Source organism: Gymnodraco acuticeps, unplaced genomic scaffold, assembly GCF_902827175.1.
Source record: "Gymnodraco acuticeps unplaced genomic scaffold, fGymAcu1.1, whole genome shotgun sequence".
Lineage (NCBI taxonomy): Eukaryota > Metazoa > Chordata > Actinopteri > Perciformes > Bathydraconidae > Gymnodraco > Gymnodraco acuticeps.
In genome coordinates, this window is record NW_022992310.1 from 571,419 (window position 1) to 599,349 (window position 27,931).

The following is a 27,931-nucleotide window of genomic DNA, read 5'->3' on the forward strand; positions in this document are numbered from 1 at the left end:
TTATTCCAGGTCTTTTATTACAACAACAAAAAAGGTAACAAGAAACAGAAAAAGACAAATATAGAGGAAGTGAGTGATAGTGAAGGCTGATCATGTGATGAGCTGAGGGAAGAACACATCTCAACTCTAACTAATGAACATGTACTTGATTATTTGTTGAAAACATCGTCTTTAAATGTCTTCGTTTTGATATAAAACCGAAAGAAAATCTCAACTTTTGAGAGGCTGGAAACATTTAGACATTTTCTGCATGAAAAATGACAATTACCAAAATAGCTTGCGAATATTTTCTGTCGTTCGTTTTATAAATGCTGCTTTGAGTCAGGGAATGATTCTTTTTCTTACACACATTTCTTTTCACTTTGACACAAGAACTTCCATGTTTTTCATGCTCCTTTTGTTCTACAAATGGTGTAAAACTGCACACACACATTTCTGTTTGTAAAACGACCCCCCAATACTTGACCAATATAAAAGTCAGTGTATCACCTGTGTGAAAACAAACTAACAGACAAGTGTGAGAAACAGGTGCAGGACATGCTGGATTTCACTTTCTGGTGACGATTTGCTTTGATAGTGGAACATGTGAGATTCACAGTATTTACATCCCCATTTGAACATACAGCAGTTTGAGTCAGAAATGCAAATTGAACGTGTGCGTTTCATACAAGATGTTACTGTAGTCAGGATAAGGCAGTCGTGAAAATCCGACAGATTAACACGGGGCTATTTTTGTGATTTAATTAACAAATGGAGATGTTGCTGAAAATTCCCTTAATGCACCTTCGCGTACGTACAGTAGAGCTGCAATTAGCAATTATATTTATTGCGGTATAATATAGCATCTCTCTGGTTCCCTCCACAAAAAGCCAATGGGATTTTACAAGTTGTGGAGTATTGCAGAAAATTGTTTATGTCATTTTGTTCAGAAGGATTACTTTTTAAATTCACCAGCGGGATATTTACTGACAAATGTGATGTCGTGGGATAAAAATATATTCACCTTGTTTTAACCACAGACCTTATTTCAGGCTTCTAACCAAAAGCACATTCAGAAAACCATTGACTTTAAGATGAGGGAACAGGAAGTGCTACAATGCTGAGTCATGGCATGGTTTTAGGACTCATTCCTGCACCACCTTTAGCTTTTTGGTCCATCAAATGGTGAAAAATGAAGTTTTGTTTGGTCAACAACTCAAATATATTCAGTTTATTGTCAAAGAGGAGAAAAGAAAAGGAGAAAATATTCACATTTAAGAAGCTGGAGTTACAGAATTTTGTCTTTTTTTTCTAAAAAATGAAATCTATCAAAATAGTTTTAACAGTTTTGAGGATGAATCTCTGCAGCTGTAGTGTACAGGCGTGTTCACAAAGACACTTAGGAAGACTAAACTGAAAAACGGAACCGCTGACTTTAATTAAATGTATCATATCAACAGATTTCACAAACATGTATTAGGTTAGCAACAATATTAAGTTAGACCTAATTGCTTTCAACCAACCTAATACAATAATGTGAAATCTGTTGAGATCATTTATATAATTAAACTCAACATTTCAGCTTTTTCAGTGTGGAGGGGGGGGTGCACACTGCCGTCACCTTTGCACCGGGTGTCTGGAGCCCTGTTTCTTTTGGGGGTCGGCCGGCGCCCCCCCCTGTCGCCGCCGGTGCCTCCCTTTGGCCTCGGGCTCCGAGTCGCTGAGCTCCAGGTCGGGACAGTACCCGTCGCTGTCCTGCCTCCCGCTCGCCACCGGGGTTTCCGACACCGGCTTGGCCCACAGTCTCTCTTTGCGGCTCAGTTTGTCGGAGGCCCTCAGGTCCTCCGTGGTCCTCACCAGGTTGATGGTGGCCTCTTTAAAGGAGCGGCCAAAGTGCTCCATGGCGGACTTACGGAAGCTGCTTTTTGTAGCTTCCTGCTCGCTGGGAGTCTGGCAGGAACTGTCCTTCTTCTGCGACACCAGCTTCTCCAGCAGGCCGTTGGATTTGCCGTTGCTGTGGGAGGCGTGTCCGTGCAGCGCCGCCTGCAGAGCCAGAGGCTTCCCGCCGGGCTTCGTGACGGGGAGCATCGGGCGGCTAGAGGAAGAGGACGAAATACGCCCGTTTGAACGTTCGTCTCTCCGGTTGTGTCCGTGCATCTGAGGCTTCCCCAGACCCAACCCTTCCCCTGAATGATCCGTCACATTCACGCTATTGTCCGGGCACAGCGGCCCATTCCCGGATTTAGAACCACCGTTTCCCAGGCTGGAGGATTTGGGCATTTTTAGCTTCAGAGTTATTCTCGGAGGAGGACGAAACAGCACGCTCTCAGCTGAAGAGGAAGAAGGAAGACCTGGGGAGGAAGGAACACAACAAAAGGCTTCAGATTGGATTGTATGATAAATGGACTGTATTTATTTAGCGCTTTATAAGATAAGACAAGACTTTATTTAACCCGAAGGAAATTGTTGTGCCAGAGTTACAAAAATACAATAAACACAGCAGCATGATAGTAAAACTGTAAACTAAAAGTGCAGTAACAAGAGCAATTAAATATCTACAGGAAACATAGACAGTCACATAATTAATGTAAATATTACCAGTATTTAGTAGTGCAAAAAAACGTAGTGGCAGATACGTAATTGCATGTTATCATAGCATCATAATAATAATATATAGTCTTTGCATTTCCTCAAAGTCATCACTCACCCATTCACACCTCGTTCACACAGAGCAATGTGCCACTTTTTAACCAAGGAATCCAACATTCACACACATTTCATGCCTTCGGGAGCATCTAGCATCTAGCATCTTGCCCAAGGTGATATCACAGCATATTATTGGCAGTAACATCAAAATGGCGGCAGATGGCTCACCAGCAGAGAGCTCTTGGTTCAGCAGCTTCATGTGGAGGTTGAACATCTGCTCCTGGGCTTTGCTCTGCAGAACCTTCAGCTTCTCACGACGACTCACCATGTAGCACAGATTCCTCACCTGCAGGACGAGAGGTTGAGACAATGAGAACTGCACACTTTTACAACTGCATTATCTGCTACCTGTAAGTAAGGAATTCAGATTGGATTTTGGATTATTGCAGAAAATAATCTGTGGCAAAAAAACGTATGATGCTTACACGTTTTGTTCAGCGGGATAATCTCAACATATTAACACGATGTTATGATCTCTCAAGTAAAAATCTAACATTAGGCTATAAAGCAGGGGTGGGCAAACTTTTTGGCTCGGGGGCCACTATGAGTTTTAAAATTTGACAGACGAACCGGGCCAGTAGCAGATCGGTGAAAAGATATTTAGCTGTCCACTCCTCATTATACACTTTTCTTTGGTCCACTCATTGTTACAGATGCAGGTTCAAAGGTGAATTATTGCGTCATGATGTAACCGTTTACGTGCCTTCTTATGACCCACACAGCGTTTTACGTCGCTGATTTTCTCCGCAACACCGCTCACAACAACATCAATAGAGGACTGCGTCTGGTAGTTTTTAATTATACGAAGCCAGATTAAATTAAAGAACTACTTCTCCAACCTTATACCTTTCTCCAGAGTGCATTGTTTATTAACGTGGTTCAGCTGCAGTGCTGCTCGTCTACCGGAGTTTATTCTCCCGTTAACTCGCGGCAGTGGCGGCTGTAAAGTTTTCATTGTCTGACTGTCACATAAATATTCCCCATCAGTGAATGTGTTTTAGTCTGAAAGCTGTTTGGCATCACAACGCTGTTATGAACGTTTCTCTGGCATTCTACAGGTGATGTCAGCTAATCAGACTATCTTGACTACTTGTTGCCATCATATTGTGACATAAGCCGTTTTCTACACGCATATTTTACCGGCGTAGTTTTCGTTATGATTTTACTTGTGATGGCCACATGTAGCTCATGTATTGATTCCATCCGATAGTTGCAATAATACAAAACAGGAAAACGTCTGCCTTTTCACAATGGTCAATAACAGTGAGTGTGTGGTCGCGTTCCAGTCACTTTGCTCAGCGCTACTGCTTGTTACAACTTGTATTCGCTGTCCTCGCCATGAACTGTTATTGCTCAGGTTAATCTCGCCCCCTCCAATGTAAGCGTGAAATATTTGGTTCTCTGATCTTGCCGGGTTGCCGAGTGGGGCCAGAGAATAGACCAGACACCAGCAAAGGTCAATTGTGTCTAGAGTGCGTCATCTAGTGGGATCAACTGAAATGCTGGGTATTGCAAAAAAAAAAAAAAAAGGCTTTACTATAATTTGGACAATTTTGTACCAATATTTGGCGGGCCGGATTCAAAAGCCCAACAGGCCATATATAGCCCGCGGGCCTTAGTTTGCCCATGCCTGCTATAAAGGAACTACAGCTATAGGCGGCTAATGTTGGGCTATAAAGGAACTGCAGCGCGGTCACATGACTTCACGTCACCACCGCTAAGCTAAAGGAGGCTAATGTTGGGCTATAAAGGAACTGCAGCGCGGTCACATGACTTCACGTCACCACCGCTAAGCTAAAGGAGGCTAATGTTGGGCTATAAAGGAACTGCAGCGCGGTCACATGACTTCACGTCACCACCGCTAAGCTAAAGGAGGCTAATGTTGGGCTATAAAGGAACTGCAGCGCGGTCACATGACTTCACGTCACCACCGCTAAGCTAAAGGAGGCTAATGTTGGGCTATAAAGGAACTGCAGCGCGGTCACATGACTTCACGTCACCACCGCTAAGCTAAAGGTGGCTAATGTTGGGCTATAAAGGAACTGCAGCGCGGTCACATGACTTCACGTCACCACCGCTAAGCTAAAGGCAGCTAATGTTGGGCTATAAAAAGGAACTACAGCACGGTCACATGACTTCACGTCACCACCGCTAAGCTAAAGGTGGCTAATGTTGGGCTATAAAAGGAACTACAGCACGGTCACATGACTACATGTCAACTACTTTCTGTCCCCAGAGTCAGAACAAAAAATGGAGAAGCTGCGTTCAGTTATTATTAGGGATGCACGATATTGTTTTTTTGAAACCGATACCGATAACTTCCTGCTTCTCAAGACCGATAACAAACAATTTTTACGCCACTAATTATTTTAACGCGATTAACGCATGTGTATTTTTTTTCCTTGGCCGCCCCGTAGTTTCAGAGCGCATCGAGTTTAAAATACCATCTGCCGCCCGCTTGTGGCAGACCACACTTCCACGCTCACCGGCAGGCACCGACTGGCCATCTGGAGGACCGGGAGGGTGTGTGTATGTGTGGCCCGAGCGAGCGAGAGACCTTACGTGCATTGTTGTTGTTAGCATCTGGTGCTAGCTAGCTGCGCTAACGGATACAAGGAGCTGTTTAAATGAAAACAGAGGAGCGACATTTCGCCACAACTGCGCCGAGCACTTGACTTTATGCAGGAAGCCAGACAGCGGGACATTGTACGAAAAGTCAGCACACTCAGCACGGATAGTGCGCAACATGATTGCAGCGTCCAGGCAGCTCCGGTTCGAGCATATGCCTTGAGTTGCACATAGCTCCAACGTCCATACCACCGACGACATGTTTGTTTACTGTCCTGGCTTCACGGCCGCACACCATTTAAGTCACAGCCAGGCATGAGTTAGGGAGCGCTGGATTTGTGAAAAACTCCCCTCTTCCTAAACCACTAATACCACAGTACTGGCAAAACGGGAGGAGCCGAGTGAAAAACAAGCGCCCCTCATCCCAATCCACCCACACCGCAGTATTTTTTTCTTTTTTTTTTACCCAAAAGATATATTGTATATTATCGGGGCTATTAATACTGGTATCGGGTTTATCGGGATGACGTCATAATTCCTAATATATAATAGATAATTATCGTGTATCCCTAGTTATTATGCTCCAATATCGGGAACAAACTCCCAGAAACCTGCAGGTCTGCTGCAACTCTGACTACTTTTAAATCCAGACTAAAGACTTTTCTTTTTGACGCTGCTTTTAATTGAACTATTCACATCTTAAACTGCACTGAAACTTTTAATCATGTATTTTGTCTTTTAATGTATATTTTATTATCTTTGCTTTCATTTTTGTAAAGCACTTTCAATTGCCTTGTGTTGAAAGATGCTATACAAAGAAACTTGCCTTGCCTTACACTAACTATGAACACATGACAATAAAAGCCTTGAAACTATAAAGCAGGCAGCACCCACCCTCTCCAGGTCCTGCCTCAGGTGCATGAACATCCTCATGCGGGTGTGGATGCTGTCCTCCTGCGGCTGCAGCTCCAGGCCCTCCTCGCCCTGTCGGGGGGGCAGCAGGGCTCGGTTGAAGTTGGCCTTCCTCTTCAGCATCCAGTACTGGAAGATGAAGTCCACGAGGCGCAGCGACAGCCCCACGACCCCCACCAGGTCCTCCTGCTGCACCCGGGTGAAGAACTCCTCCTCCAGCTCCTGCAGCCTCTGAGCGCGCTGCCCCCCCTTCTGCGCCTCGGGAGGGGCTTTGGATCGAGCGGGGCTCAGTCCGGGCTCTTTGGACTTGCTGTGCTTCAGGCAGTAGGATTTGAACTTGACTTCGTCGCCCTCGTCCAGGATGGTCTTCATCTCCAGGCTGTGCTCGAAGGCGCAGGTCACGTGGAAGGGGGTGGTGCAGTTCTTCACCGAGCACTGAGGGGAGAACACGGATGATGTTGTTAATATGGAGGGAAAAACACTGAATAACATGGAAGCAGGGTATAAGCAGGAATCCTGAAGTCAAATGTAAAACCTTTTAAGACCCTTTCCATACATTTTAAGACCTCAGCGCCACTTCGAGTTTTAACCGGTTACATTGGCCCATTGTGATATTTATTTTTAAGGACCCTCACCTGGATACAGGCCCCTGTCTTCCACTTGCACAGACTGCAGATGAGGGACCACCGGCTGGGGGGGATGTGCGACACTTTGGTGATCGGCTCCATCCTCTCCGGACAGGCGATGCTCACCTGCAGAGAGAGAAGAGGACAAGTTCATATTTAAAGTTTATACTTTAAACTTCACAGTTTGAACATTTAAACATTAATAATGACCTGGTGATGTGTAATAATGTTGCATCTAGCTATACCTTATAAGTTATGATTAATTTGTGTTTTCCCTTCCTCATTTGTGAATCGTTATGTACTTATTTTATGTATCAAAGTGAATGTTGTTATGCATGTCTTTTAATCGAATCATTTCTTAAATTTCCACATTAAAGAAATTCAAATCATGATCAGGTTTTCTGGCTCTGCCCTGTTAAGGTCTTTAGGAGAGACATACATAATGCCTTACGAGATATTTTCAAATGTCATGTATCCATGGAGAGTAAGGGTGCGTTCACACCTGCCTTGTATAGTCCGGTTGAATCGAACCCTGGTGCGTTTAGCCGCTTGGTGCGGTTCATTTGGGTCGGTGTGAACGCAGTCCGAGACCTCTTAAGTGAACTAAACAACCGGACTCTGGTCCGCTAAAAGAGGTGGTCTCTGAGCGCTTGCTTGCGAACTCTGGAGCGGTTCATTGCTGGTGTGACGCAGTCCGCACCAAAACATAGGAAGCGTAGTATTTACGTGTCACAAGAACGCGGATGTCTTCAAAATCTTTAGCGAAAGAGTCTTTCAAGACATCCGCGGTTGTTTAGTTAAAGAGTGAAGCAGAATGAAGTGTTGAACAGTGTCGTGTAAAGTAACAATTCTCCGTTAGCTACATAAAATGAAGAACACCTGTCGTCGGTGAAACGCCCCTCCTTACTGCAGAACGTCTCTCATTATGTTATAATGTTTTTTAACGGACGTTGTCTGATTATATAATCATATGTGCGGGCTGCTAGTGTCTGTTGATCTCCAGATTAACAGCAGCATGAGAATAACCTGCCGAAAGTGCCGATGCTCCATGGCGGAGGCTCCGGTAGAAATTGCCGGGATTTGCGTTTTTACCCCCGTAATGTCTGACCAATGGTTGAACAGCATTTCCGTGCACATGACTTGCGTTTAAAGTTTATAGTCCGTTTGAGTTTTGCCTGTGAACGCAAACCGAACCTTCTGAAGAATGAAACAATGTAACAAACTGTGCGCAGCTGAGAAACGGACTATTAGGTGTGCACCCTAACGGTACGTCCACACAGCAGCTTTAAACAAATCTTCCAACGCTTCCAACGCTTCTCTGCCCATTGACTTTGAATGGGGATGACGTCACTTTGCCTCGCTTTTCGCCGAACTGCATTGTGGGGGAGCGAAGCGAAGATTTCCAGGATTTCCAGGATTTTCAGGATTCAAAAGTTGAGCAATGTTCAACTTTTGAAGCTGAGGTGGAAGCGTCAGCCAATCAAATCCCGTTTATGCAAATCTGACAGTAGAAGCGCTAGCCAATCAAACCGCGTGTAAGCAGGGAGAACGAGACCGCAGTTCATTTCCTCATATTCCAAACGAGAAATGACGGTAGCAAATCACCCGGTTCTTTACGACCAGAACTATTAACGGGATACAAACCGGAGGAACCAGGCATGGAGGGAGGTGGCAGAGATAGTGGGTGAAACTGGTAGGTTTTCGCCTGTTTGGGGAGTTTATATATATATATATTGCTCGCATAAAAACCCCGGGGTTTTTTGCTTTGTATGTCGGGGGCGGGAGATTCATGTGATTGGTTGTTGGTCGCGTTGCTTGCAAAAAATCCCCAAGCTTTCAGACACGCCCACCTCCAAGATTTTCAAGTTTTTTGAAAAGCTGCTGTGTGGACGTACCCTAAGACTTTGTTCTTTGGACTCACACTTCAAGAATGGACTAAAAAAGACAAATATGTATTAAATCTGTTGCTGGTGGCGAGTAAAAAAGCTCTTACAAAGAAGTGGTTATCACCAGATAGCCCAACTTTAAACGCATGGATGGATATTACAATGGACATTTACAAAATGGAGAGGATAACATCATCTGTCAATCACAAACTGGAACTACTTGTGTCACGATGGAGAAAGTGGACTGATTTCGTAAAACCTCATAGGCCAGATTTTATTTTTACAAATGTATGATTTTACTGTGAAGTCCTGATCACTCCCTAATGTTCGTACTTTTTACTGTTTTTATTTTTGTGTAAAAAAAAGAAAAAGGCATTTCGGACAGACAAACTTAAAATGTACAATTATTATGTCTTCAAAAAACGCTGTGTAGATGTTTGCTGCCAAATGTCAATACAAATAAATTAAATAAATCAACTTCACTGTAGAATCACACAAAGAGGTTGGATTTGTACCTCTGGGATCCACAGGGCGCAGCTCACGTGGGCCCACTTGGTCCCGGCCCGTGTTGCCTTCATGGCCCCTCCCTTCTGAGGACAGAGGATACACTGCGGGTCGATGCCGAGGACACAGGTCCTGCAGAGCCAGTTCCCCACGGGCACTTTGACGATGCCGTAACACGCCTGGGAGAGAGAAGCATTTACGATATTATAGACTCAATGTTTCCAGCAACGAGGACAAATTCTATTCTGCTTGTTGTGGGTTTCCCTTCCCTGTAGTGTGCTCTATAGGTTTCTGTGCATGCAAACGGTCTGCAAAGGCTACAATCTGCGTATTAGGATAGGATAGGAGGATTTATCGATGTGTTGCAGCAGCATAAAAGACATTGTACAATACAAATTAAAAAGACTAGAAATAAACAAGAAAAATATACATGTTGAATTTACAAATTAACAGGAACAAAAACAAAATATAAAGCAAGTTATTATATATACAGAAGTATGTGAGGGATGGAGGATATTCCCTCCAGGTGGAGTTTCTCCCAGACACTCAAACTAAATCTACAATCTGCAGAATACGTCATGTTGAATTGGCTGACTCCCACATGTATGCTGCCGCGTGTGTTTACCTGGTGGACGCAGATGTTGCACTTGTCGCAGAACACCATGTCGTTGCCCTCCTCGCTGTCGGGGGAGCGGCACACGTCGCAGATCACGTCCTCGTCGTACTCGATGCCGAGCCCCTCCACCGTCTCCATGGCGTGCTTCATGTTCTCGTGGCACTGCGTCTCCAGCGCCTCCATCACGCGCTCCATCGTCAGCTCGTCGATCGTTTCCTCGCCTGAAGAACAGATAGTTTTAGTGCGTTTAATATCTCCAGCTTTAGGGAGGCAGCTGGTGATTCTGTGGATGTAGTAACAATGCATTCTGACGTAGCAATACATTTGCTTTGAAGAGCGCTCAAGACACTTTACATGCTAAAATTCATAAAAACACTAAAAATATATAAAACACAACAATAACTATTTTTGCCGTTGCTTTTAATTGACCTATTCATATCTTACACTGCAACTTCTATGCATGTATTTTATATATGTGTTATTCTATATTAGCTTGTGCACTTTGAATTGCCTTGTGTTGAAGTTGCTATATAAATAAAATTGCCTTGCTCGAAAAACACGATAATTCACAAATTGTTTTGACAACTAGTGAAGTTACTATACTACGCTGTTGCAAAGCTATTCTCTATTCAATCATAACTAATATTAAACGTGTCGCAGGTCCAAACTCCACAACTTGGGTTACCAGAAATACACTCCGATGGTGTGAACAGCCCTCCAGATTGTACATGTTCGCACGATATTTTCAGAACATTTTTAACAAATGATCCTAATGCAAAGTGGTGGAGACACAGTCGCCCATTTCCAACAGTAGTGGGAACATGTAATGTAATGGATGCTCCAGCTCCAGCGAGCAGCCTCTCTCCTCACCCATGCGCTGCAGCTGCGTGTTGAGGCCGTGCAGCCAGTGCAGGTCCATGTCGTCCAGGTCGTAGCGGCACATGTTCTCCGACAGCTCCTTGATGTTCACGTATCCCGGCTCCGCGGACTCCTGACCGGAGCTCTGGATGAACTTCCTCTGGAGCGTGAACAGCAGCTCTTTGGGACTCTCCAGCACCGCTCTGAAACACAGGAAACAGAAGCATTCAGTGCTGCAGAGCCAACAAGGACTCCAGTTGTTATGTTGTAGGTGAATTAAGTTGTAGCAGCACAATAGTAGGGATGCTCCGATGAATCTGCAAGACATCGGCATTGGCTAGGAGCCCGAGATGCAGGAAGAAGTTTTGGGATTGGTAAATGAAATCCTGCTTTTCCTACAAAACGTTGCCGCTGCTGATTCAGTGTGCAGAGCAAAATAAACACGACCCTGAGAAGTCACACAAAAAATACATTTTGTAAAACGGCATTGTTTATTTCTGCCCGTTTAGGCACACTACGTTTTCAGTGGGCTACGCTGTCAACTGCAGGATAATTCTCTAAAGTCTCTGTGTGTTGAAATGAAGACTCAGCGCTCAGTCTCTGTTCATCAGCAATTTAATTTATTATTTATTTATGTACATATTCCCTATCATGTCTATTTAAGTCCCATTTCTTGTTTTTATATTGTCTTGTTGTTGCGTGTTGGCACCTTGAGTTCATTGTAATTTCGTTGTACCTGTACAATGACAAATTAAAGATCTATCTATCGATCTTGACTCTCTATGCATAAATTAAACAATGTTAATATACGAATGGCCATATAATGCCATTACAGGGTATATGCAGGAATCCTGAAGTCACATGTAATTCCTTTCAAGACCTTTTTTAAGACCCTTTCCATACATTTTAAGACCTCATCTCCACTTGGAGTTCTAACCGGTTACCTTGGCGACACACTTTACCTCACATTGACTATATACAGTATTGATTGTCCTTCCTCCTTATCTTCCAACCATTTGGACGCAGACTTGCATTTCCCCATAACGATGTTGTTTAACAACCAGCGTAAACGGACCCTCGCGCTATCAAGCAGTGAGCGTGCGATGTCCTGTTCAGATGACGTCAAACCCAACGGGATGCCATCAATAAACTACACAGAATCACACTACACACCTACGCCATGATTACATTCAGGCACACTGTAGAATACAACCTCTTTGGACCATTTATATACTTATTGAAAACAAGCTACAAAATGTAACACCTTGGAAAATGCTGTTTAATAGGCTTAATTTTCGCTAAATTGATTGATCAACTTTTAATACTTTTTAAGACCCCGCGGACCCCCTGTAATTAATACGTCTTATTATTATAAAAATAATTGGGCGATAATGAATTAGTGGAGCTAGGACATGAGCAAAAGAAGCAAAGGGAAGGAAACCACGAGGCCACATAAGGTTTTGGGATGATATCCTCGAGTGCTGAAGAGTAGTATTTAAGGCAGGGGTGTCCAAACTACGGCCCGGGGGCCAAATGTGGCCCGCGGACCGTTTTGAACCGGCCCTCAGCGAATTCAAAAAGTATAATGACTTAAGTATAATAAACTATGCTTTTCTTATATTGTGCTTCTTAAATATATATGTTCAAATATATTACACAGTAGTATTCATGTGTTAATAAGATCACTTCAAATAAATTCAGTCAATTAAAGTTGGAAACATTTTCTAACATATCTTAGTTGATAAGAAAAAAGCCCAATGACTTATTTTTAGGGATGCACGATATTGGTTTTTTGAAACCGATACCGATAACTTCCTGCTTCTCAAGACCGATAATACAAAAAAAATGTACGCCACTAATTATTTTAACGCGATTAACGCGTGTATTTTTCAGAGCGCATCGAGTTTAAAATACTATCTACAAGCTGATGCTGACAGCCCCGCTCCTGTTGCCCGCTTGTGGCAGACCACACTTCCACGCTCACCGGCAGGCACCGACTGGCCATCTGGAGGACCGGGAGGGTGTGTGTATGTGTGGCCCGAGCGAGAGAGAGACCTTACGTGCATTGTTGTTGTTAGCATCTGGTGCTAGCTAGCTGCGCTAACGGATATGGAGCTGTTTAAATGAAAACAGAGGAGCGACATTTCGCCACAACTGCGCCGAGCACTTGACTTTATGCAGGAAGCCAGACAGTGGGACATTGTACGAAAAGTCAGCACACTCAGAACGGATAGTGCTCAACATGATTGCAGCGTCCAGGCAGCTCCGGTTCGAGCATATGCCTTGAGTTGCACATAGCTCCAACGCCCATACCACCGACGACATGTTTGTTTACTGTCCTGGCTTCACGAGTTAGGGAGCGCTGGATTTGTGAAAAACTCCCCTCTTCCTAAACCACTAATACCACAGTACTGGCAAAACGGGAGGAGCCGAGTGAAAAACAAGCGCCCCTCATCCCAATCCACCCACACCGCAGTATTTTTTGTTACCCAAAAAATATATTGTATATTATCGGGGCTATTAATACTGGTATCGGGATGACGTCATAATTCCTAATATCGGACCGATAATTATCGGGCCGATAATTATCGTGCATCCCTACTTATTTTCATTACAAGCTTGAAATACACCCTTCATATTTTCCTTTTTATAATCAATCTGAAGCTTCTGTTTTAAGGAATGAGCCAAAAAAATAAATGAAACCTTATGGAGAGCTGTGATCTAACAGCATTTTCAAGTATCAAGAATAATTTACCTACATTTGATTGACTTTTCCAACTTATAACTGAACTTATGAGGCAGTATACCTCGCCTCTAGTGAGTGGCCCAGCCCTTCGTATATTTGTCTGTATGTGGCCCTCGGGGAAAAAAGTTTGGACACCCCTGCTCTAAGGAATGAAAGCATATTTCCACTGAAGTCAGTAAATGTAGTGTTACCTGACGGAGGCCTGAGGGATGGTGTCGGGGCACGCCAGCACCTGAACCCCCTTCTCCCACTCCTGCTTCCAGGTGTCAGCCAGCAGGTAGTAATCCTCCTGAGACACGTGGTGCGAGTCGGGAATCTTCATGGCGCTGATCAGGTCTTTTCTGAACACCTGAGAGGAGGGGGGGGGAAATCACAATCAGACATTACAAATACAGATCACAGCATCCCATAATCCCCTCTGTTTCAGCCCTGTTTCAAAAGTGCTGATTCTCTCTGTTACTTTAGATGAAAATAAGGAGCCCCTCCCCACGCCCCTCTGACAGAGATGTGGTTAGAAAGAACTCAATGGTGCTCTAGGACAGGGGGGGTCAAACTCAAATACACAGTGGGACAACATAAAAAAATGGGTACTAGTGGAGGGCCGGACTGGTTCAATGTTTATTGCAAAACTTATTGAAATGAACTTATTGCACATATTAAACCTGGAACTAACAAAGCTTAAATGATTGCCTATAAAAACAACATTAAATAATCAGTTGCATTAATTTCTTATGGCTCTATCTGCAGCTTTTCCAGAGTCAGTTCTTATGATTACATTTTTCCAGATCCAATAGTAATTAAAAATTATCCTGCGGGCCAAAATTACATTACACTACATGTTACTTGTTAGACGCTTTTATCCAAAGCGACTTACATACATTCAATACTGTGGACAATCCCCAAAGGAGCAATTTGGGGTGAAGTGTCTTCAGGGACACAACGACATGCTGACTGCAGTGGGACTCGAACTTGCTACACCCTGAAGTTCAGCGCACTATCTCACTGAGCCACAGCCTCCTACCAAGGGCCTGATTTGGCCCCCGGGCCTTGAGTTTGACACATGTGCTCTAGGAGGAGATTCAGGTGATAAGGTGGGGGGTACCTTGGTTGCTGATTGGCTAATGTCACACAAGCCAAAAAAAACGTTATATCCAGGGGTGCACATAACTTTTTTGCCCTGGTTCTCAAAGGAGCACCTGGAGATGTTGCTTGGTGCTCATCCTTAAAATGAAATAAACCGTAACTTTTGAGGGGGTCTTGACTTTATTTGCCAGACACACGGCACTGAACACACAGAGGTGAACACAGAACACACATGCAGAGGGAAACACAGAACACACATGCAGAGGTGAACACAGAACACACATGCAGAGGTGAACACAAGACAACATTAGCACGACCAGTAATCCTACAAGCTGTCATCACTATCCTCCTGACTGTTCTCCTCACTGTCTTCCTCTCTGTCAGACATGGTAGCTGATGATGTAGGCCTACTTCTTTCTCTCTGTTTGAGTCTGCGATTAGCTGCTGGTTTTGGGTCGAAAGTCTCTGTTGTCATCTTAGAAAAGTGGATGTAATCAAATAAGTATGTGAACATAACCAATAACCTACCTTAGCCAATAACAAATGAATGTAACTTATTTTATTTATGTTGTTCATTCATATCTTATTTTACCTTAACATTTATTTATTTATGTATTTTTTTTATCTCTCCAGTTTTAAAGGATATTTTTGGTTACTGTCCTATAGTATACATTGGAATTATTTCAAACCTGTTTATCCCAATAATTATAAAGGAGTGCCTTGGAAATATGTGTTTACATAAATTGTGATCAAAACGTTTGAGACCCACTGAGATAACTTTAGACTAAAGTTAACTATCTAAACACTCAGAGTCCTTTACCTCACTGAGCTGTAGTATCAGCCTCTCAGTCTGACTGGAGAGGAATCTCCCTCCACATAATTGTAGAAACATCTTCTTCTTATATCCGTTAGAGCAGCTAGCACCAGATTCTAATAACAACAGCGCCGGAACCGGTGCACCCTCCCTCTCTCCCACGCTCAGTCGCACTTTGGCTGTGAGCTGCGGGCGCCAGATAAGCCAACATCCCCCATTTTCATCACTTACGGCGAGCGCCCATTGTGCAGGGCAAATGAAACGTGTAACCGGGGTGAAAAGGGTGTTACATTTACTTAATTATGAATGTTGTTACATCAAGGCCAAAAATTAGGATGAGCCCCAACGGTCAAAAATGTTTTTTTCCCTCCCAGAGCTGACAGCGTAGCGCCTCCACAGATCTGGCGCCCTAGGCGAACATCTATAACGCCAGTGCCACGGGCCGGCCCTGAGTTCATATGCAACTTGCAAATATCTTTCTCTCTCTCCCTCTCTCTCTCTCTCAATGTTGGTGCGCAAATGCGCCTTTTTTCAAATGACCCGGTGCTCTTTTTTTGGCGGAGGTGCGCATGCGCACCAGTTATGTGCAGCCCTGGTTATAACACATAAAGTGGCCAAAATCTGATCAGCTCATTTTCAGACAGGTTTTTATAGAAATGGATCAGGACAAAAAGAGAGAGAATCTTTGTTCCTGAAACTTTCAGAGTCTCTTTCCACAGAGGGGACACATGTTGATGTAGAAGAGACATGAAGAAGAGGGGGACACATGTTGATGTAGAAGAGACAGGAGAAGAGGGGACACATGTTGATGTAGAAGAGACATGGAGAAGAGGGGACACATGTTGATGTAGAAGAGACATGGAGAAGAGGGGACACATGTTGATGAAGAAGGAGACTGAAGAAGAGGGACACATGTTGATGTCGAAGAGACAGAAGAGAGGGACACATGTTGATGTAGAAGAGACATGAAGAAGAGGGGACACATGTGGATGAGAAGAGACATGAAGAAAGGGGACACATGTTGATGTAGAAGAGACATGAAGAAGAGGGGACCACATGTTGATTGTAGAAGAGACATGAAGAAGAGGGGACACATGTTGATTGTAGAAGAGACATGAAGAAAGGGGACAGATGTTGATGTAGAAGAGACATGAAGAAGAAGGGGACACATGTTGATGTAGCAGAGAAGAGACATGAAGAAGATGGGGACACATGTTGATGTAGAAGAGACATGAAGAAGAGGGGACAATGTTGATGTAGAAGAGACCACTGAAGAAGAGGGGACACCATGTGATGTAGAGAGACATGAAGAAGAGGGGACACATGTTGATGTAGAAGAGACATGAAAGAAGAGGGACACTATTGTTGATGTAGAGAGTTACAGGAAGAAAGAGGACACATGTTGATGTCGAAGAGACACGGAGAAGAGGGACACGCATGTTGATGTAGAAGAGACATGAAGAAGAGGGGACACATGTTGATGTAGAAGAGACACGGAGAAGAGGACACGCATGTTGATGTAGAAGAGACATGTAGAAGAGGGGACACATGTTGATGTAGAAGAGACATGAAGAAGAGGGGACACATGTTGATGTAGAAGAGACATGAGAGAAGAGGACACATGTTGATGTAGAAGAGACATGAAGAAGAGGGGACACATGTGATGTAGAAGAGACATGAAGAAGAGGGGACATCTGTTGATGTAGAAGAGACATGAAGAAGAGGGGACACCATGTTGATGTAGAAGAGACATGAGAGAAGAGGGAGACACATGTTGATGTAGAGAGACATGATAGAAGAGGGACACCATGTTGATGTAGAAGAGACATGAAGAAGAGGAGACACATGTTGATGTAGAGGAGACATGAAGAAGAGGGGACACATGTTGATGTAGAAGAGACATGAAGAAGAGGACACACATGTTGATGTAGAGGAGACATGTAGAAGAGGACACACATGTTGATGTAGAAGAGACATGAAGAAGAGGGGACACATGCTGATGTAGAAGAGACATGTAGAAGAGGACACACATGTTGATGTAGAAGAGACATGGAGAAGAGGACACACATGCTGATGTAGAAGAGACATGTAGAAGAGGACACACATGTTGATGTAGAAGAGACATGAAGAAGAGGGGACACATGCTGATGTAGAAGAGACATGAAGAAGAGGGGACACATGTTGATGTAGAAGAGACATGAAGAAGAGGATTTTGCATAATAGGTGACCTTTAAGGCATGTGTTGTTGTTGTTGTTGTAGGGTACTGGTGGGTTATCTGTCGCCACTTTTTTTGTTTTTTTCAGACTCTCTAATTACCCACTTAGAGATTAGGGTTAGGGATAGTATATTTTTTGTGAGAAAGTGGTGACAGATAACCCACAAGTACATGTTATTTTTTTAATAGAGGAAATAAACGTACTTCAGCCGGTTTCTTCGGGTCGGCGGCGGGGGTTTCAGGTTTGCCGCCATATTTGTTTGAGGAGCAGAAAGAAGTAGAGGGACCTAAAGGAAGAAAGAGGGTGTGAATAAAACCACATCACCTTTTTAATAGTTTATGTTATGTGTTTAGCAGAAGACTTACTCTCATTGTCAGAACTGTCGCTGCTGCTGGAGGAATGGAGACGTTTCATCCTGTAACATCCTGACGGAGAGAAAGAGAGAAACATGTCAATTTCAGTTTTATTTGGAAAAAGGCGTCTTTTTTATGATTTTCAGGATAATTTTGACGGGGAAGTTTCATATAATCCCATGCCTTAACATCATAATAATAATAATAATAATACATTGAATGAATATAGAGCTTTTCCAGACACACAAAGACGCTTTACAAAAGTCACATATAACAAACAGTCGGAAAGAAATAGGTACTTTTCCGTTAAGATAAAGTCACCGTTTTGGTCTTTTATTTTGAAAGAATCAGATGCCAATGTGGGTTTCCGTCAACATACATCCCTTTTGGGGCTGAATGCCCATTCCACTTTATTGTGAAACATTTCAGCATCTTATAAATCATAAAAACTGAATTCTTAGTGGTTAATGCGACACATTTTGAGCGTGTTCTGGTTTTATGTTTCAGTATTGGTAAGCAACTGTGACTGAAAGAATATTGCTTTTATTACCGGACTTTGACCGGTAAAATATGCTGAAGACCGGCAAATCTAAATCTCTCCGGTCAAAATAATTTCCCCTTAGCGCAATACCGCTTCAGTTACGCCACTTATGTGACAGACAAGAAGAGTCAATTCTAATGTCTAACACTTCATGTGGAGAAAGAGATGTCCTGTATGGGTTGATTGTACGTTGATCTGTTGGTAATGCCTCGGGGTTCCGGTGGGCATGTAAACAAATGCATAATGCTGCGCTATACTTTGCGGCCTCACCCGGTTGCATAGCGACACTTATTGTTTAGGTGTCTTTTAATAAGCAGGTAGTCCTATCATTAGCTAGAACTAGCTGGATCTGATCGATATGGACATAAACGCGAGTGAAGTCTAATCTGACGGGAGAGAGAGAGAGATCAGCTGCTGCTGACGAGTCGACATGCAGCTCTGCATGATCACATGCAGCGGTGAGCGGAACAAAACACACACTTCAGGTTAGAATATCACACGTAGTTATTTTAATGACCTCTCAAACTACCTAAACTAGTTATAGATATGTTTAGTTTTACTGTCGGGTCACTCATTACTGATCCGCGAGCTGCATGAGACTGACGGGCTGTCAGGAGAGGGAGAGAGTGCTCCGTTTATTATTCCCGTGTTATTATAAGTTACTGAACACTTTTGAATAATGTAGTTAATCTACTATAATTAGATTGTTTAATATCGAATCATATCCATTTGTTTTAAAGCTCAATAAATAACAAAGAAGACCTTTGACCGGCACTTTTCTCATTTTGTCCGGAAGATTTAAACTTTAACGGACATTTTGACCGGCAAACAAATATTCTAACGGAAACTCTGGCATGCGCTATACAAAAAACAAAAAATAAAACAAAACCAGTATAAGTGTACAGACAGGTTTTGTAAAGTGTATATGTTCTGTTTTTAAATAACTGCAGTGTGTGGAATAAACAAATAAACAAGGAAAACTGAGTCTCTCCAGAAAAGAATCCTGCACCACTTTAAATATTGTGTTGACAACAGATCAAAAGTTGAAAATAAACGAAGCAATAAATAAATCTCAGTCCGTAACGACGACCTGAATGAGAAGCAGCTTTGGTGCGCAGACAGAATCAGAGTCTAGCTTTAGAGAGCGAGGTAAAGCAGCCTCCAGCCTCCTGAACTGAACTCATTGAAGGTTTTAAATGCTGCAGCTCTGAATACAGTTTCTGTCTCACAGACAGGACATGCCTCACATTCCCCATGAGGACAGGAGGGGTCGGGGGGGCAACCCTCGCTGTACGATAAGTAAATTACACTAATGCAAACTGTTCGGAGAAACAGCAGTCTGTTAGCGGTTAGATAATACAGTGTGATCACCAGGGAGGGTTACTTTTAGATCACTCACTTCACTTTTTAAAGGTCCCATGTCATGCTTTTCCGGTTATCACCCGTCCCCTTGTGTTATGAAGGTTTTTCTGCATGTAAACGGTCTGCAGAGTCACAAACCCTCAAAGTACACCCTGTAGCGAGTAAAACTCTAACACAGAAAAGACCTGTCTGCTGCCCCAGAACGCCTCCTTGGGGATTTCTCTTTTTCTTCCTGGGTACAGTGACGGGCCCATACCCAAATGGACCAATCCGTGGAGCCGTTACGTTAAGTCCGTGGATTGGACCAATCCGCGGACTCCCTCTCACACACACTCAATCTTTTCTCAGCTGCAGCTCCGCCGATTTCTCCTCCCTGAGACGGCGGGACGCGGCGAGGCTGTGAGTCGGTGTGTGAGCACACACACAAACTCCCAGCCAGGCTGCGGGTGTGTGTGTGTGTGTGTTCGGGCTGGGTTTCGCAGTCTCGCAGACGGCCACTGGGCTCATAGGGAGGGGGGGGCAGGAGTTCCAACAAGCCGTTTAGGACAGAGAGTGAATACACATACTTTACAGAGATGCTGTATGAGACACCAATGTGAGTTTGGAAAATTGCACAATTTAAATCTATTCGAGTAGACCTCAACAATGGAATTATGATCAGTAGAAATGACCATGACATGGGACCTTTAAGGCTCTTGAAGCATTTATCATCTCAACGATGTTTTTTTAACGCAATGGGGAAATTAAAGTGTAGAGAACTCCTTTATAGCTCCAGAAATCAATGTTTTTTTATACTAGATGTTCATTTTAACTGTGATGGCATGTTTTCATCAGGTTTAGACCAACTCGCGTGTTATTTTCCAGGTTAAGGGATCAACAGTGGACTTTAATGAATCATTAGATTTGGAATATTCTGCAGTAAGCTGTTTTTTGCAAGCAGACCGTTGCTAAGGAGAGCAGACTGTTGACATCTGATTAATGGACTATGTGCAACACTAAAGAAGACAGGAAGTAAACACTAACGGGAACAGCAGAAGAAGACAGAAAGTGGGTCACTCCACAGAAACTGCTCTCATTGCTGTCACGGAGGAACTGCACACTGCCAAAACTGCATCCCTCTCCTCTGTCCTGTTGGACCTGTCTGCTGCATTCGACACGGTGAATCATCAGATCCTCCTTCGCACTCTCCAAAAACTTGGAGTTTCAGGCTCTGCACTTTCCCTCCTCACCTCATACCTGAAAGACCGTACCTACAGGGTGACTTGGAGAGGGTCTGAGTCCCACCCTTGTCAATTAACTACAGGGGTCCCTCAGGGCTCTGTTCTCGGTCCCCTCCTCTTCTCCCTGTACACAAACTCACTCGGATCAGTCATTAGCCCGCATGGTTTTTCTTACCACTGCTACGCTGACGACACCCAATTAATTCTGTCCTTCCCCCGCTCAGAGACCCAGGTCGTCGCACGCATCTCTACTTGTCGAGCTGACATCTCTCAGTGGATGTCTGATCATCACCTCAAGCTCAACCTTGACAAGACTGAGCTGCTCTTCCTCCCGGGAAAAGATTGTCCCACTCTTGACCTAACAATCAACATTGGCACCTCTGTTGTTTCCCCGACTCAGACTGCAAGGAATCTGGGTGTGACCCTAGATAACAACCTGTCCTTCACTGCAAACATCGCTGCTACAACCCGCTGCTGCAGATACACGCTTTACAACATCAGGAAGATACGTCCCCAGCTGACACAGAAAGCGACGCAGGTTCTGGTCCAGGCTCTCGTCATCTCACGCCTAGACTACTGCAACTCCCTCCTGGCTGGTCTACCTGCATGTGCCATCCGACCTCTGCAGCTCATCCAGAATGCAGCGGCTCGTCTGGTCTTCAACCTTCCTAAATTTTCCCACACTACTCCGCTCCTCCGCTCCCTTCACTGGCTTCCGGTAACTGCTAGAATCCACTTCAAGACACTGGTACTTGCGTACCATGCTGCGAATGGATCTGGCCCTTCCAACATCCAGGACATGGTTAAACCGTACACCCCAGCGCGTGCACTACGCTCTGCATCAGCCAAACGACTCGCTGCGCCCTCGCTGCGAAGGGGACCCAAGTTCCCATCGGCAAAAACACGTGGGTTTGCTATCCTGGCTCCAAGATGGTGGAATGAGCTCCCCATTGACATCAGGACAGCAGATAGCTTGCCCATCTTCCGGCGCAGACTGAAAACTCATCTCTTTCGACTCCACTTCGAGCGATAGAACTATTAACAAAGCACTTTTATACTAATAAAGGACTGGCTTATCTAAAGCCAGTTGAGTAGCACTTGAAATGTTTGGCTCTCTTCCTGGTCGAATGTACTTATTGTAAGTCGCTTTGGATAAAAGCGTCAGCTAAATGCAATGTAATGTTTCTCAATCGCGAGTAAGGCTGCTCCAGAGCCACTATTTCAAGCATACTAAGTCATCGAGTGCCGCCGAAGGACTGTTCCAATGTCCAGCATACTTGGAATTCTACCGAGCCCGGCGTACTTCGTTTGGAGACATTTCGAGGCTGCACATGCGTAGACTCCGCGGTCTTAAAATCCCCACAATGCTTTGCGCACGGACCAATTGCCCCAAATCTGTGGCGGAAAATGTAAGGCGGGCCTCTCATATGACGCACACCTGCACACTTACTCGCCTGTTCCACTCTTCGTTTTCCGAATGCCAGGAAGGATTCTTGCCTCGCTTCTGAAGCAAGTGACTCGGAAGACATGTGCTACCAAGCAAGCATACTGGAGATTGAGAAACACCCAGGAAGTAAACACTAAAGGGAACAACAGAAGAAGACAGACAGGAAGTAAACACTTAAGGGAAAAGCAGAAGAAGACAGGAAGTAAACACTAACGGGAACAACAGAAGAAGACAGACAGGAAGTAAACACTAAAGGGAACAACAGAAGAAGACAGACAAGAAGTAAACACTTAAGGGAACAACAAAAGACAGACAAGAAGTAAACACTTAAGGGAACAACAAAAGACAGACAGGAAGTAAACACTTAAGGGAACAACAAAAGACAGACAGGAAGTAAACACTTAAGGGAAAAGCAGAAGAAGACAGGAAGTAAACACTAAAGGGAACAGCAGAAGAAGACAGGAAGTAAACACTAACGGGAACAACAGAAGAAGACAGACAGGAAGTAAACACTTAAGGGAACAACAAAAGACAGACAGGAAGTAAACACTTAAGGGAAAAGCAGAAGAAGACAGGAAGTAAACTAAAGGGAACAGCAGAAGAAGACAGACAGGAAGTAAACTAAAGGGAACAGCAGAAGAAGACAGACAGGAAGTAAACTAAAGGGAACAACAGAAGAAGACAGACAGGAAGTAAACACTGAAGGGAACAGTATATTTCGCGACCCATTTAGGTTTTTTTTCTTTCTTTTTCGTCCGTGATCACGACGTCATCTGCGACCGATTAACTTGTGGACAATGATCCCTCGCTCTACGCCTCCTGTACCCAGTCCCGGACTGGCCATCGGAGGACCGGGGGGTTTCCCGATGGCCTGGCCTGTAAAGTGGCCTGCCTCACACAGGGTGACTGGCTGTCTACATGATGTGGCCTGCCTCACACAGGGTGACTGGCTGTCCACATGAAGTGGCCTGCCTCACACAGGGTGACTGGCTGTCTACATGATGTGGCCTGCCTCACACAGGGTGACTGGCTGTCTACATGATGTGGCCTGCCTCACACAGGGTGACTGGCTGTCTACATGATGTGGCCTGCCTCACACAGGGTGACTGGCTGTCCACATGATGTGGCCTGCCTCACACAGGGTGACTGGCTGTCTACATGATGTGGCCTGCCTCACACAGGGTGACTGGCTGTCTACCTGATGTGGCCTGCCTCACACAGGGTGACTGGCTGTCCACATGATGTGGCCTGCCTCACACAGGGTGACTGGCTGTCTACATGATGTGGCCTGCCTCACACAGGGTGACTGGCTGTCTACATGATGTGGCCTGCCTCACACAGGGTGACTGGCTGTCCACATGATGTGGCCTGCCGACATGGCCACTGTCATACAGATCATACATCAAAAGCCCTTGATTGGTCTCCGTGTGTCATTCAAGCTCGGGATAACCCCAGCTCAGGTGAGGTAAAGGACTCTGAGTGTTTAGATAGTTAACTTCGTCCAAGTTCTCAGTGGGTCTCAAACGGTTTGGTCACCATTTATGTAAAACACATATTTCCATTTGAGAGGAGAGTGATTAGTAAAATATGCATGAATAAATAAATAAAAAGTTAACTAGGTGAAAAAAGGTAAGATACACTTTTAAAACTTGTTGAGAGCTAAAACTAGTCGTTGCTGCTGCCTCAAAGAGGAGCAGGGGGGAGAGGAGGGAGAGGAGGGAGAGGAGGGAGACAGGTGAGGCTGGTTCAGGAGCACAGACACACTCACAACTATAAATGAACAAAAACAAATACATAAGTTTCAGTGTTTTTTCATATTGTATATTATTGATTATGGCCATGATTTTATGATTATTGAAATGTATACAGTTCTGTTTCATATGGGTGTTTCCATAGATCTAGTCTCTTTATTTCCCTCTCAAAATGCACCAGATGCATTTAACTCCAACATTAAAAAAAAAAAAATCACATGGATAGATTCCTAAATACATTTACCATTTAAAAAAAAAATAGTAACCCATGTCCATGTGTTTATTTGTGGGTAGTAGGTTTAAACTATAGGGCTATCACCATGGGCCCTGCCTGTACCTGTTCGCTCTGCCATGGCGTGAAGGGTCTGCTAACAAGCGACCCCCCCCCTCCCCCGCTACCACCACCCCCCCCCAAATATATTTCAGATCTGTGGGAGACACTGATCAGACATTGTGGGGGTAAAATGTTGCAATAATAATACACCTCAAAACCACCTCAGTAAACTCTGCTTGGAGTTGTATTTATAGAAAATGTTTTGTTGTTGTATGCAGCGGGGAAAGAGTAGTAGCATGATGTTTTTAAGGTAATGTATCTATTGCACGTCCTGCGATGTGAGTATTGCAACATCAATGCTGGAACAACTCATCTGTTCGAAAACAACAACAACAAAAGATGAAATAAACAAAATGATCAGATCATGCTGGAGGAATTTCTACACGAGGAAGTGCTTATCGAGTTGTTTTCACGAGACAACAGTATTTGAAACATTCAATGTTTTTGGTTTTAGCTGAGGGTCTTTGTCAAATAAACAGCAGCTTACAATACAAGGAGATCTCAGGCACATTTCTGACTTGAGTTTCTAGACTTGGTTCAAACCCTGCTGGGTGTTTCTGGACTGAATCTATTTTTAAGATGAAATCACACACAGAGCGCGCTGTGTTTCTCTGCAGAGCGGCATGTGTTCCTGACGTGAAGAGCGTCTCTCCCGCAGCAGCAAACAGCGCTCAGGTCGTCAGGGCGGAGGTAAACGATGAATGAAGAGACGTCGAAAGCTGCAATTCTTACAATAAAAATGCAGAACTGGATCAACCTACAAGTTATGCATACTGAGACTTTCCCCTGTTGCTATTCAGTATTCTTCAATTTCAATTTTGTGTTGTTAAAAATTGAGTGACAAATTATCTGTTGATTTTTGACACATAAAAAGTCAAATGGCTTTGGACAATTTCTACTTCTAAATGTTCTGGGTAAACTAGGGCTGCAACTGTGTTCTTATTTCTGATTATCTGTTGATCGTTTGGTGCATTACCTTCAACTATAAATCCATCATGATACTTTTAAAGGTGGGGTAGGTAATTCACTTCAGAAACACGTGTCGTTATATTCCATGGAATGCTCTTAACATCCCGATAGCAATGAATATCTTAAGTGCTTTGACAATAAATACATTAAAATGTCATCTGTGGAAGCCGTGGCGCTGTAAAAAGCACGACCAATCATTTGAGCCGGCCCGGCTAAAGTAACTGGATGGCCTACCTGCCTGTCAGCCTTCCATCTGTGCACAAACTCATCTCGTGCCCTCATTGGTCATGTGTGCGTTCGTGTGTGTTGGAGGAGGGGCTCTGTGAGGAAGTCTGAAGGAAGGGGCAGATTTTTTCCGGCTGCATACTTTCTAATTCTAGCGCACTCGAGCTGGTTTCTCCATTCTTACCTACCCTACCTTTAAGAAATAATAATTTAGAGTAGATCCTCGACCTCGACATGATCCCTTAAAATAGATTTTTGCAGAAAATGTGTATTTCTTTAAATCTTAGTGCAATTAGAATATAAGTTTAAATATGTTTTCTAAACATGAAGCCCTTAAGTATTATAGGTATAGACACCCAGCAGTGTATAACGTACTTAACATGAGTGCCAGCTTTACAATAAAGTGATAAACACATAAATGCATCAGTAATCCAGAAATATAATGTATACCTTTTTTTTTTTTTTTTTTAAATGAATACTTTCACTTAAGTAATGTTGTGAGTACATGAATGCACTTAACAGAGTATTTCTACTTTTGAGTACGAGTACACACACACACACTTTGTTTACATGTATTTCCTCATATATTGTGTTGTTTTTCATCCACTAAAGTCAGTAGTGGGTGAATTGGGAGCTTTTTCAAACATAAACCCTGAACCTGCTGCCCTGCCCAAAGAGCCGAGTTGGCGCCAAACACACACGGAAGTCAGCTTCCGGTTGGGCAGTTAAGGGGAAATGTAAGGGGAAGCTTAATTTACAGTACTAAGGCTAGGATCCCAGCTTCTTTAAGCATAATTTAAATGTTAGACATTGTATTTAAAGGCTGTCTGAAGCACACTTTATAATTAAAACTATTTTTTTTTTTAAAAGGTTGGTTTTATTTCTCTTTCTTATTCTATAACCATTTATTAGTCTGTATTTATAAAATCAGATATGTATCGCACCATTTATTTCTGCTCCACACTACCTCTTTTTAAACAGGTTATATTATGTGTAAATATTGTCTTTATTTCTCATTTGTAACAATAGTCTTTAAAATAAAGACTGTTTTTAAACACTATTTTTTGCTCCCTTCTTTAAAAAAACATTTTTCTTCTCTGTGTTTGTAAGAAACATTTACACCAAAGCAAATTGCCCATCTGTGTAAACCTACTTGGTGAAATCTGATTCTCATTGTTATATCAAGTGTTTTTTAAAAGAGACAATGTGGTTGAATAGGAAAAAAGCTGTTTAATCTCCCTTTTTGTTACTTTAACTAAAAGCTTCACAAACCTGACAGTGTTCCAGACGTCTCACAGGCTTTAACAACAGAGGAACTTAAAAAAAAAGGAGAATCTGTCCTTTAGAAATGTTTAAATGAACTTTCCCCTTAAGTGCCCCTATTGTAAACTCCCATCCTGAGTCTGACTTCAGCGCCGCGGCCTGCAGGCTGTGGAGAAATCAAACGTGGGCGCCACCATCACACAAAGATGTCACTTCCTTCCTACACACATTAACACAAAGTATTCCCCTCACAAACACCGGCTCCATTATCCACAGAGAGGGGGACAGGAAAACATTCTTCATTAAGAAACATTAGCGGGGTGAATAAGCCGAAATACAGGCAGGAAAAGGGAGCAGGCCCCGGCTAAATCCTGGAACACATATTGTTTCCATTCCCCCCATTTTACCTTCAGTCCACCGGCTGCTGTCCGCTCTATTCCTGCCACTTTTCAGTCCGGATCAAACCTCCAGAATACGGGGTGATATACACGGAGTCTCCGGTGATTTTAGAGAGGGGGAATTTGGGGTTTTTGTATCCGAAGCACAGAGGGAGATCCTGGGCAGCAGTCTGTCCACCACCACGGCACAACAGCTCTATTGTACCGAGACGCCCGCACGGTCCTAATGGCCGCCGGATTCCATACGGCCGGGGTGCGCTCGATTTACTCACCGGTATTACCCTCTATCTCTTAGACCACAATGGAAAAAACAAAAACGTTATTTATTTTTGCTTTAACACTTGAAAATAATTATTTGCAAACTCCGTGTATAATTCAATGTATTTATATTTTACATATTAAAATATACTTCAAATCAATTACTTACTACACCACAATTGTGAAAAGTAATCTGGTTTTTTTACATTAATGTCTATTTTTACGTTTTCTTATCTTAGTATATATTATTTAATTTTGTAATAATGTTGTCAACTCTAAGTTCCCCCGCTGCTCT

General features: G+C 43.5%; 1 protein-coding gene across 1 annotated transcript; it reads right to left on the reverse strand.

Annotated features, from left to right (window-relative positions):
* On the reverse strand, positions 1 to 27,609 carry jade3 (jade family PHD finger 3). The gene is made up of 11 exons (XM_034208246.1): positions 27,388 to 27,609; positions 17,881 to 17,940; positions 17,719 to 17,801; positions 13,593 to 13,750; positions 10,668 to 10,858; positions 9,807 to 10,018; positions 9,193 to 9,360; positions 6,801 to 6,917; positions 6,148 to 6,600; positions 2,854 to 2,971; positions 1 to 2,330 (listed from the first exon to the last, which is right to left on the reverse strand). Exons 2-11 carry the CDS (start codon positions 17,927 to 17,929, stop codon positions 1,597 to 1,599), a joined length of 2,283 nt encoding a protein of 760 aa, XP_034064137.1. The 5' UTR covers positions 17,930 to 17,940; positions 27,388 to 27,609; the 3' UTR covers positions 1 to 1,596.
* Between the last annotated feature and the right edge of the window lie 322 nt (positions 27,610 to 27,931).

Coding starts and splice junctions, on each gene's coding strand:
- jade3 (XM_034208246.1), bottom strand. CDS start 17,929: ATGAAACGTCTCCATTCCTCCAGCAGCAGCGACAGTTCTGACAATGAG. Junction 10,859..13,592: donor ATCCCTCAGGCCTCCGTCAG/GTAACACTACAT, acceptor CCTGTGTTTCAG/AGCGGTGCTGGAGAGTCCCA. Junction 2,331..2,853: donor GAACCAAGAGCTCTCTGCTG/GTGAGCCATCTG, acceptor CTTCCTCCCCAG/GTCTTCCTTCTTCCTCTTCA.